A 12543-nucleotide genomic window follows, 5' to 3' on the forward strand; every position below is an offset into this window, starting at 1 on the left:
TGACTTCGCTATATATAGATATTTTTTTAGCACAGTATGAATGCTTATGATATAATGTTGGGAATGAACAAAATATGTTAATCAATCACGGTGTACTTATAAGTACTATTGATGTATTGTGTTGCACGTTGTGTGTGTATCGTTTGCAATGCATTGACAAATTTTTAGTTGGGTGTAGTTATTAGCGCACCGTGCTACGGACCGACCGACCCTAGTTCGATTCCCGCTCACGGCCAACACCAGTGACGATTATCTGTACCGTTCCTGGGCGCCTCCCCTAGGTCTACTCAGCCTCAAATGAGTACCTGGTGCGGTGTGTAAAAAAAAAACATCACCACTGGGGAGACAAAGGCGGTCGGGCGTGTTGTTGGCCACCCAGTCCCTCGTCTATCGTGCCGGCCTTCATAGGTGCTCGCTAACAATACTTGCCCCAACAGTCTGTAAAGGCTATGAAGTGGATCTTTGTTATCGTTTGCGTGCCATGTGTGTATCGATTGAACGCTTTGAACAATGCTCAGTGGCGGATTAAATGTGTCTCTGTGCTCCAGGAAAACGTTCAACGGACGCCTCGATTTATCTTTCTTTCCTATAATCCCTTTGAGGGTTGTTGAAGGAGGAGGCAATGGAAAGCAACGACTCCTTCATTATGCTTGCAACGTTCGAAGCACCCTACAGCGTACAGCTGTGCGCTTTCGGCCTCTTTCTGCCGCTCTTCGTCGTCACCATCGTGGCCAACGTGGCGGTCCTCGCGACAGTGGCCGCCCGCGCGGAGCTGCACAAGCCGATGTACACGTTCCTGTGCAGCCTCGTGGTCGCCGATCTCATCAGTAGCGTGAGCACCATGCCCAAACAGCTCCAAATGCTCCTGACGGGCGACAACCGGATTCTGCGCACCGCCTGCATGGCGCAGATGTTTTGGGTCAACGTGTTCGTCATCATGCAGGTTCTCACACTTGCTGCCATGGCATTCGACCGCTATGTGGCCATCTGCTTCCCGCTTCACTACCATACCATCGTTACCGGTAAACGGGCCGTTATTATAATTTTCAGCCTCTGGAGCCTTACAATAGCCGCTTTCGTGCCGGTGACAATTCTTTTTGCCCCGTTGAAGCTCAAAGCCAGCGACAGGCAAATGCAGGGCATTCTTTGCGACAACATCGGCTTCGCTCGCGTGTCCGCGGGCGACACGCGAATCCACGAAGCTTACGGGTCGGGGATCATCGTGGTGCTCATCGCATTGCCTTTGAGCGTGATCAGCTTCACCTATTTTAGAATCCTTCTGGAGTGCAAAAGGACGCATTCGAACGATTTCAAGAAAAAGGCGCTGTACACCCTGTTCACTCACTTTCTCCTGCTCATGCTTTTCTTCATTCCACTTTTCCTGTCGGTTCTCGTGCCGCGGCTCGTGAAGGATTTCTACAGCGCTCAGGTGCGAAACATTCGCTGCAGTGCCCAGTACACCAGTTTCCTCATGCCCCTGTCAAATGTAACCATTTACTTCTTCAGAACCAAGGAGCTGAGGAAGGAGGTAGTGAATTGGTTTTATAAAATAATTCCACGAGCACTGAGCAATTCAAAGCTAAAAAAAGTTTCTGTTCGAGCGGAGTGATTATTTGCTTTTAAATAAATCGAATGTTACAAATTGTAATCGGCGATGGAAAGTTAATTGGAAGAATTTTAAACAAAGTATAATATTGCATGGACAGAATATGTTAGTGAAAGTGTAAAGCAACAGTAGCCTCTCATAAAAAAACAGATCAGGTACTAATGCATTGCTAAACAGACTAAACCGTTTCATCATTCTTCTCTGCGATTTGTACTGGATGTACCATACAGGACCCACAATTGTGACCTCTACTTAAAATCAAATCTCTCATTACTTGATGCGAGGAAAAATCTACACTGGGCCCTGTTCATTAAATCCTTATTGGCAAATCTGCACTACACTTAGCGAATTCATTTGTCCCATTGTCAAATCCAAGAAACCCAAGGTGTCCATCTAATTGCATTTTAACTATCACAAGAACATGAATTGGAATCGGTGACAGAGCCTTTGCCGTTGCAGCACCAACGTGTTGGAACAACCTTGTTACCTCCCTTAACGTCGTACATATTCCCTAAAAAATATTCTGAAGCAGAAGATTAGTGCTGAATACAGCCACTTTTGCCACTGTGAGTTGTAACTTTGACCCTTATCTCTGTATCGATTGTTCAATGTTATTAATATATAATTTAATTGAGAGACTGTGTGTTTTCTTTGTGTGGTTTGGGACTGTTTGTGCTGTTTTTTACTGCCTTTTTCAAGCTTGAGAATTGATATACTAACGTAAATTGAACTTGTGTAATTATTATTTTTTTTATCATTTAAGGGGCGCTACGGTGGCGTGATGTTATCTTTCTTGCCTGGTATGCAGGAAGTCGGTGGTTTGATCCTGACCCTGATACCTGTAAATTTGGAGCTTGTATGTTCTTCCCGTGGCCACGTGGATTTTTTTCCTCCCGGTCCTGATATGTCCCACTTTGTTGACCTATCATACGTGTGCCAGGTCGCTTCTGATTAAAAAAAAGCTAATAGCTCAGTGGGCCTTACCTTGTAAAATAAAATAAAAACGGTTTAGTTGTATTCGTATATTTTTTTGTGATTTGCTTACCTTTACACTCCTATCGTGTTGTTGTATTTGTTGTTGTAACGTTCTGACCTGCCCCTACTGAACATCTGTGAAAAAGAGAGCTTTATAGCTCACAGGATTCCTCCAGTACAATGATTGAATAAAATATGAAATGTGCAATACTTGTTGGTCTCCTTGTGAATTCTTCCTCTCTTGTCCACTCTTATGCATGGAGCTTTGACTGTCAGAAGGTAAAGGCGCAGCCCCGCAGTGGCTTGCTAATGCTAATTCTGGTGGAAGAGCCTCCACTACAGGAAGCTCAAGAGCCTTCGAGAGGGTATTTGGCCTACTCTCCTATGCTGACGAGACGTCGTGTAAGAGATGGGAGTACCCACACAGTAAACCTGCCAATTCACTGTGTCTACCGGTTATTAATCTATCGATCTCTTGAGTGTATTTTTATTCATAAAAATTATAAGTGTGTTATGTGCATGCTGGTTGCTGTTCATGAATGTTTTTCGTCATCGTATTGAAAACACAACAAGCTACATCCAATGAAAGCTATATGGGGGTGTTATAAGTAATTTCCTTTGGTTTTTCGCCCTGTTGCATATTGGAAATTGATTTTGAAGAATATTGGCCCAATACCACTGGTCGCTATTCCAAAGTGGCTGTTTCCACTGCTGTGGGACTTCATTCCGCTGTGCATATCTGCCACGTCCATTTCGGGTTACCAACTCTGAAGTACAAAAACCCGGGACATGATGAGACCAATAATATTTTACAATACCAGAAGATGGGACAACTTTTACATGGAAATGCAAGTCTTGAATGGCGTATTCATATTACAAAACTTACAAAAACTGGGACTCAATTTAAATAAAAAACATGTCCTAAACTTTTATTTCTATTTTTCCAGATAAGGCTCACTGAGCTTTTTCAAAGCGACCTGGCCACAAGTGACAGCTCAACTTAGTGGTTTATCCGTGCAAACACGCAAACTCCAAATTTAAGAGACATCAGGACAGGGATCGAACTTACAACCTCCTGCATAACAGGCGAGGGAGATAACATATCGTCACTTTGGCACATTTTTCCGGGAGACTTACACATTTCCTAGGACAGGTGGTAACCATATTTCCAATATTCCGATACAGCTGCTTAAGCAGTTCATTTTGTGGAAAATCAGTCCTGGCACTGGTTTTCTGGAACTTTCCCATCTCTGGCAGATGCATACCATCAGACGGATGGGTCGCACACAGTCCACACCAATGAATACCCATACACGACCCCATACACGACATGCATATAGTGCAACAAAAATAAAGACCCCCCGTATAGCCGTTGGGGAAAGCGCTGTTAGCGAGCACCTATCATGGCCAGAACGGCACACGAGGGAGTGTGTGACCAGCACCACGCCCAGCCGCCTTTGTATCCCTAGTGGCGATATTTTTATGCACCGCACCAGGTACTCATTTGAAGCTAAGTCGACCTAGGGGAGGCCAAGGACCGATTCAGATAATTGTCACTGATGTTCGCCGTGAGCGTGAATCAAACTCGGGTTCCCAGGTTCGTAGTGCAGCGTGCTAACCACTACACTACCTCTCCCCCACATGCAAGCACACATATAAAGACACGGCCAAGATAAATCCATTGCTCACCAGATTTTTCCACGATAAGTAAATATTCTGATTCTGAAACGGATTATTTTGGCCCTTACCACCACTCCGAGTGGCCCCGGTCATTTGGAAACGTGCGCTTGGCCGCTATAAATTTCTACACGATAAGCAACTTTCGTTGAGCTATCATTCGTGGTCAGGTCGCTTCTGAGAACGAGCGATATAGCTCAGTGGGCCTTACCTGGCACAATAAACAAAATGATGTTGCGTTTACTTTATACCCCACACCCTCCTCTCTCTTGTCACCAGAGCCACTTTAAAGTCCATATTTAATCAACGCCAATGGACTGACTCAACGCCCCCATCTCCCCAGCCCCACCCACAGCACCCCCTCTCTCCAGGCTGCAAAGAGCACAATGCACATATAGATCACAACGTCCGTGCCACGAGTCAACATCAATGTGAGGAAGGCGTCTATTGCATGCCACGTGGAGTCGCGTGTTTTGCCACTCACAACGTGGCGCTGATGATCACCGCACACAATTAAAATGTCTCCTTCTTTCGCATGGCATTTTCGGGGGATTGCAACAGATTACAAATTTATGTTGAGATTCGATATCCCCGTTCGACTGCTGCAGGAGTTGCCGCGTGGATTTGTTTTGATCTCCGTTGAATGATCCGATTGGGGGTAGTCGTTCGCGATACGCTGAATTGGTATGAGATGTGGCACCACCACCATCATAGTCACAAACTGGACCCCCTCGTAAATGTTCCATTCATAAAGAAAGTGTCCACAGCTTCCACGGAGTGTTCAGAGCCGCAGCCTGCTCCCCATCTCCCCCACAAGGCTTTCTCGTTCCACCCCCGTAGCGGTGCTCCCTCGCCGGTTGTGAACCACTGCTCTCACAGTTTATTTTTCCCAACTCTGTGCATTAAGTTTCCGTGCTCACGCTGTACCAGGTGTCTGTCTCGGTCTTGCCTTCCTCGCTTTGTTGACAATACTTCGTAGACCCCAGTTGTTTTCTGAAGTTCTCACTTCTCTTCTCGTCACTCAGCGTTTACTCCACCCATCCATTGCAGCAGTATGCACATACTCCATCGCACTGTATTTCTATGATCCCATTTCTGTGCTCCCAAACTTTCACCAATCAGAATTGACCGGCACCGTCAAATATCCAGAAAAACCTGCACGGCATGGGGAGGCCCTTATCCAACAGTGGACTAACAAAGCGGCTGTTACATATGCCCCATACATAATAGAGTTTTTTGGGTTAGATCGCGTAAATATATCAATGTTGTGTCGTTAAAACCTGCCACCACTCGACACAGCCAACTAGTAAGGGTTGTCACGTAAACAGAACGTGCCAATTCGTCACTAGTACAGCACTAGTGTGTAGTGTATAGTAGTGTAGTGTAAAGTAGTGTAGTGTAGTATACTAGTACAGCACGCCTGTGTTGGAGAGCCAAGCCACAACATTTACAATCTGAGTACGACGTTCCGCCAGTAATTACAACCAGCTTCATCAGGCGACAGCCAGATTTGTGGAGAAGTCCACATGTTTAGTTCCTTATATAGAGGGGCAGATGTGGTGGCCACGCTTCTGCGCTCTTGCACAATTGTAATAACAGCCATAGAGGGTTCACGTGGGTATTGGCTTGCCGGTCCTGCTTGTAGCCAATAAGGGTTGAGATAGGGACCATGGCCCATGCGTCATCACGACAAGTCATCAGGAGTGATTGGCCGAGCCATTCGGGGCCCCAGCCAATGGGGAGCCGGATGAGGGGCGTGGTCCCGGGATTGACAGGGAACCATCGAGAATGGTCGAAGCTGTCCATGTACGATTGGCTGGGGGAACCACGTGACGAAGGGATTAAGAGCGAGTGGAGCGGAACGATCGAGAGCAGACTGGAACTGACAAGAGCAGGGTCACGCGCGGACGGGGGCTGGGGTTGCCACGTGCGCGGTGGGGACTTAGTGCGTGGTCTGTCCTCTCTCCGTTGTCTGCCAGCAACGGAGAGTGAGTGAGCAAAGTGTATTGTGGAGTGGAAATAAAAGGACCGATTCCGAAGCCGTCTCTGGAAGGATTATTACACAATGATGGGGGGGGGGGGATTACTGAGGCAACGTATATGATGCATGTGCATTATGCAGGCCCTTTGAACTTGTTCTTCCTGTCTATTGTGTTTATTGAAATAGCCCTACCAACGGCAATCCCTACTGAAGTACGCTGAACTTTATAGGCATGCATTTAAAGAATGTATTATTTGATGATTAGCTTCCACGCAGCACTAAGACGGTAGCTATCCAAGAGGTTAAAGTTATTTTGATTTCTTTCAATTTCGATTGATTCTCTAATTAGTCTTGGCCAGTAGTAGCTAGTTTTGCACAACACTTCAACATTTACCCCTCTATATAAGGAACGAAACAGGCGGACTTCTCCACAAATCTGGCTGTCGCCTGATGAAGCTAGTTGTAATTACTGGTGAAACGTCGTACTGTTTGTAAATGTTGTGGTTTGGCTCTCCAACACACCGGTGTGCTGTACTAGTGACGAATTGGCCAGGTTCTGTTTACGTTACAACCCTTACTAGTTGGCTGTGTCGGGTGGTGGCGGGTTTTAACGACACATTTATATATTTACGCGATCTCATCCAAAAACCCTCTTTTATGGATGATATTGGTCGCGGAAGTCTCCATATGCCCCATTACACGCACTGTTGTCAACTAAGCTACAGATAACACTTTCCATGAGAAAACCTGCCGTACAGTGCTGGGTCGATCACAGTTGGGGTCGCAAACTAGCTACAGACAGCTTATGTCTATCTACCGTAATACAGTCCAACCCAATACTGGTGCCAGATCTCAGTACAAATCAAACCCTGCCACCCAAATACAATTCGCAATTCCTGGACTGTAGAGATCAAACGCAAACAGCTGGCAGACCCCAGTTGTTTTCCGCAGTACACACAAAGCAACGTGTACCATTACATCCACCGACCACTTCTCCCTGGTGCAAATACAAGATTGACAAAATCACCAGATAGTTAGTTTCCCTTACACTTCCGAAATACAAAGCCGCGGTGTGCAGTGGTTAACGCATATTCTCCTCTGAACCATGACTGCCTGAGTATGATTCCCACCCACAGCTAATAAAAGCGACGAGTGATTACTGAACTTATCCAGCCGCTCCCCGCGAGGCATGCACCTTCATTAACTCGCACTCACCAACATGGTGAAGTATGGTCAAACAAACCCCATGACAGGGTGGGGGGGGGGCATCCATCCGGCTGTGGATTGAAAAAGGGTGCTGTGGAACATGAATCGCATATCTTACTGACGCTACTGCATGGGTTTTCGCGGTTGTTCTGTATGGCTTCTCTGGCGTGTGTGTGTCTGAGTGTGTGTCTGTGTGTGTGTCTGTGTGCGTGTCTGTGTGCGTGTCTGTGTGTGTGTCTGTGTGTGTGTCTGTGTGTGTGTCTGTGTGTGTGTCTGTGTGTGTAGTGTAGCGGTTAGCGCGCTACGCTATGAACCTGGCGACCCGGGTTCGATTCCTGCTCACGGCCAACACCGGTGACGATTATCTGAACCGGCCCTGGGCCTCCCCTAGGTTGACTCAGACTCAAATTAGTACCTGTCGCGGTGTGTAAACATCGCCACTGGGGAGACAAAGGCGGCCGGACGTGGTGTTGGCCACCCACCCCCTCGTGTGCCGTCCCGGCCTTTACAGGTGCTCGATAACAGCACTTGCCCCTACAGTCTGTTAAGGCTACACGGGGGATCTTTGTGTTTCGGGTTGTGCCACTGATTACTAATGCAGACTTCAGCTTTGGGACGAGCTCAGCCGGCAGAGCGCTCCCCACTAACCCGGCCACCTCGAGAATAAACCCAATTAAATCGCATTTCACGAAGAAGCGCTTTGTTTTTGTTGTTACACAGGGGGCGTTGTTAAAGGAATTACATTCCTTTACTTGGAAGGGTTCATTAACCGGCAAGTCATTAGATGCGGTGACCCACGTGATGCTCAGAGGTGTATAAATAATCTGCCCGTGAACTCGCAGAGCATATTACCGCGGAAGAAAGCCGGCTCCAAGGTAAGAAGATCGTCATACTATCACGAGCGGGGCACATTTTACTTTAGCCGGTGTGAGTTTATTGAGATGTTACTGTCTACAGATGTACGATGGAGCACAGGATATGGAGCACAACACACGTTCACACAAAATTGCGTAGCATACATGCCACGAAATTTTACATTTCACTGTATTATTTGAAACGTGTAAGCACACATTTTAGCAGAGGATTCAAAATGTAACAATGCATTGTTTTTTTTGTAAATAGCGAATAAAAAATACACTGACATATAGTGTGTAAAAAAATAAACAGTTACCATGCACATGCATTGTTGTGAATTCTGCACTCAGCGAAGGATTATTCCAAGTAAACGGCTGATTTGTTTGTGTTGAGAGTGGAACAGAATTGCCGCACTCTCTGCGTCATAGCTCATTGTTGCGTGGTTCACCGCTTTTGCGAAGGCTGTGGGTGTTTTAAACTTGTTGTTTTGGTGTCACATTTCGTCTAAATAGATTTAGTATTTACATTTTATTTAATCTCTATTTGTCCAAGATGTGTTTTACTCATTTATTCCCACTGCTGCATTTCAGCTGTATGATTAAATGCGAATAAAAATACGATTCACTGTAACTGCACAATGCTTTCATAAAAATATCAGTATGTGACACAAGTCAATGTTAAAGTATTATCATAATCATATTTAAGGGAGCAGTGAGGCTGAGCTCATCTGCTGACAGCTCTGAGCGGGGATGAGTATCCATAGGAGAACCACAAAGCGCTACTCATACAAAACAGGCATTGTATAATATAAGTAAAGCATAGCCTATTTTAATTTTAAACATAAAGTGTGCAAGGTGAAATAACACATTAGACGTGCAGTTTCCTTCGATTCAGAGGCATGGGAAACCCAGAGACAAGCTCCGTGGTCCTAAATTTGGACGTTTGGCCAACTCCAGCAATGACAATGATGTGATGGGTTGTGTTTTTTTTTGAAGCGCTGGAGTGATCGAGGCTACAATGGAGAGCAACGACTCACAAGTGATATTGCTCGGAACGTTCGAAGCTGCGTACAGCTTGCGGGCGCTCGCATTCAGCGTCCTCCTGCTGATCTTCGTCATCACCATCCTATCTAGCCTGCTGGTGCTTGGCACGGTGACCGTCTCCAAGGAGTTGCACAGGCCCATGTACGCGTTCATGTGCAACCTGATACTGGTTGACATCATCGGCTGCACGGCCAGCTTGCCCCAACAGCTGGGCATTTTCCTAACGGGCGACAACCGAATATCGCGCGCGTCCTGCATCACGCAGATGTTTTGGATCAACGTCTTCGGCATTGTGGAGTCTCTCACTTTGGCCGCAATGGCATTGGACCGTTACGTGGCCGTCTGCTACCCGTTGCACTATCACACCGTCGTGACCGCGAAACGAACAATGATCGTCGTAGCTACCGTTTGGGTCATCGCGATAGCGGAACTGTTACCGTTGACGATTCTTGTCATGCAATTGACGTTGAAAGACGCCAACAGGGATATGCCGGGCATTTTTTGCGATTACTTAGGATTCGCTCGCCTATCCATCAATGACACACGAGTTCAAGAAACGTACAGCTCGGTGATGATGGTGGTGCTCTTTGGGCTACCTCTGTGTTTAATTGCCTACACCTACGTGATGATCCTCTATGAGTTCAAACGTACACAGCTGAGCGATTCCAAGACGAAAGCCCTGCACACCTTTCTGACTCATGTCTTCTTGCTCGCCGCTGTTTTCATCGCAGTCTTCATAACTATACTCGTGCCGCGTATAGTCAAGGATTTTCAAACCGTTCAAGCAAGAAATATCCGTTGTCTTTCTCAAATCATAACGTTCTTCGTCCCAATAGCGAACATCAGCATCTACTTCGTCAGAACCAAGGAGTTGAGAAAGAAGGCAAATATGTGTTTTAAGAAAGTTGTTATGACAATTTCCAGCAGTTCAAGACATCATAAGGTGTGTGCTTCAGGGAGTAAACGTTCATATGCAAACCAAAAAAAAGTACCAATGTGATGTAAAACTAAACTATAAGCTATTTTTATTTTACCAGGTAAGGCTCACTGAACTGTGTAGCTCTTTGTCAGAAGCAGCCTAGCCACAAATTATAGCTCAGCGAAGTGGCTTATCAACGTGTGGAAATTTATAGCAGCAAAATACTCTAAACACTTCTTGATTCTAAATGTGGAGGGAAAAACCGGAGGACTCGGAGAAAAATCCACGGGACCATGCGGAAAACATGGAAACGCAACATATACAGGCGCCGGGACTGGATTGAACCCACAATCTCCGGCATACCAGGAGCCCAACGTTGCATGGAAGCTTTTAAAAATAAAGTCCACTCAAACATACACTCACTGCTTTCTCGTGGGACATTGAGGACAAGCAACAGTTTCGTACTGCGTGGGGTTTCACGTGTGCACTGTATAGCTCTCCGAGGTGTTCTCGGGTTCCTGAAGTGCTCTTTGCATATTGAGCAAAACGTCGGGACATCATGCCAAAAATACTCTGCGCATTCTGAAAACACATCCGAGAGCTAAGCAAACATACTCTATGATCAAAGAAGACTGTAGCCCACTCATCTCAAGAATACATATCTAAAATACGTGATGACATGTCAATTATTGGTCGCCTTGAGAAGGCCTAAATTTCTTAACCCCTGCAGTTTCTGTAGCCTTCTCTACCGCTTATCTTCAGTCATTTCCCCCAGTCCAAGCTTCTGAGAATAATATATTTGGTCTGCCATTATATTCAGTGCACGCACCTCCAAACTGGAATCACTTAGGCCTCTCCTACCTGATGACGGAGACTTGTGTTGCCTCCGAAACGTCGTGCTTTTGTTTTATTTTTATTAATTTTAATTTCAATTTTTTACCTACGTGACTTTACCGAAAGAACTAAGAGTATGAATTACTGGATATTAACTATAGTTGCCAAGCTGTTCAGGTTTGGGTTTCAGTAATGTAATTGACTCGTACCGAACATTTGAACGGTACACTACACTGTTTTGATAGGCCTAGGCTGACTGAGAAACAGGTCTGGGTTTTGGTGTGTGGCGGCCGTGATGTAAACACAGGCCGCCCTTGTAAACGAGGCAATGTTGGTGCTTGTGTCTCAATAGGTAATATGTAATCTTTTTGTTAAATAAAGGATATGAACTGACTGACTTAAAATGCTCGACTGTTCCTAAATATGTGTATTCCCTTGGGTATATTTCAATTAACTAATTGGGCAGAGTTTCCTTTGGAACCATGACTTACATACTCACACTTCAACATACCCACAATGCGATTTATGAACTTGGCATAGATTACAGCATTGGGAAATTATGACATTGGAAAACTAGCTACCAATTATTTTTTTCTTCTATTTATTCAGTAAAGCAGAGTGCTATCCTAGCTTGCTGAATGAATAGGATTGCTACTTTTCCACAAATAAAACACGGACATATTACTCAGTCAGCCTATGTCTATAAAATAGTGTGTAGTATACTGTGATAAAGTTCAACAAAATATCAGTACCAGAATCTCGGGACAAATCAATCCCAGCCAACGAAACAGGTGAAAATTCTCGACCGTCCGCATCAAACCTGGACAGGTGGCAACCCTACAAATGGCCGAGGTCCACATTTGCTCTGCTTGCAACAACAAATCAGAGTCTGGTGGTGCGGTGTGCTGAACCGAGCACAACATTATTATGCAATCCCTGGCCACGACCAGAGTCTACCAGTTAGGTGCCGGTTCACCACTCTTCTCTCCCATCCTCACACAGCAGCAATAGTAGAACTTTTATTTGCCACTTTTTAAAATACAAAAGTGAAGGCATAGCTCTGCTATTGCTTGGTCACACCACTGTTGGGTTAAGGCTTCCACTCAAGGGTATGTTTGCCTACTGTTCCACACTGGCCAGACATTGCCATGTTATTCTATTCTAGAGTTACAGAAATATGTTCAGAAGCCAAATGCCAATGTCGAGGTTTGCTACCTACCAGAGGGTTTCAGCAGAGAGTTGGTGTACTTTTTGCTGTTCCTCCATTCAAGGAGCGCAGCCCACAGTGATTCCCTGTGTGGTACATAGTTAGGCTTGCATTGCCACAGCTGCACCATGGCTTGTGTCTTTAATGTTAAACTTACGAACACGTGCGCATTGGCCCACTGATGTTCCGATGCGGTCGATCGTGCACCAGTGTCTTTGAGGGAAGTCGAACGAGGTGCGA

General features: G+C 45.7%; 2 protein-coding genes across 2 annotated transcripts; both read left to right on the forward strand.

Annotated features, from left to right (window-relative positions):
- The first annotated feature begins 622 nt into the window (after positions 1 to 622).
- LOC144948753 (olfactory receptor 52P1-like) lies at positions 623 to 1609 on the forward strand. The gene has a single exon (XM_078878401.1). The coding sequence runs from the start codon at positions 623 to 625 to the stop codon at positions 1607 to 1609; it is 987 nt and encodes a 328-aa protein (XP_078734527.1).
- Positions 1610 to 9311: 7702 nt separating this feature from the next.
- On the forward strand, positions 9312 to 10784 carry LOC144948823 (olfactory receptor 1M1-like). The gene is made up of 2 exons (XM_078878475.1): positions 9312 to 10286; positions 10758 to 10784. Exons 1-2 carry the CDS (start codon positions 9318 to 9320, stop codon positions 10782 to 10784), a joined length of 996 nt encoding a protein of 331 aa, XP_078734601.1. The 5' UTR covers positions 9312 to 9317.
- Positions 10785 to 12543: the final 1759 nt, after the last annotated feature.

Source organism: Lampetra fluviatilis, chromosome 51 (assembly GCF_964198595.1).
Source record: "Lampetra fluviatilis chromosome 51, kcLamFluv1.1, whole genome shotgun sequence".
Lineage (NCBI taxonomy): Eukaryota > Metazoa > Chordata > Hyperoartia > Petromyzontiformes > Petromyzontidae > Lampetra > Lampetra fluviatilis.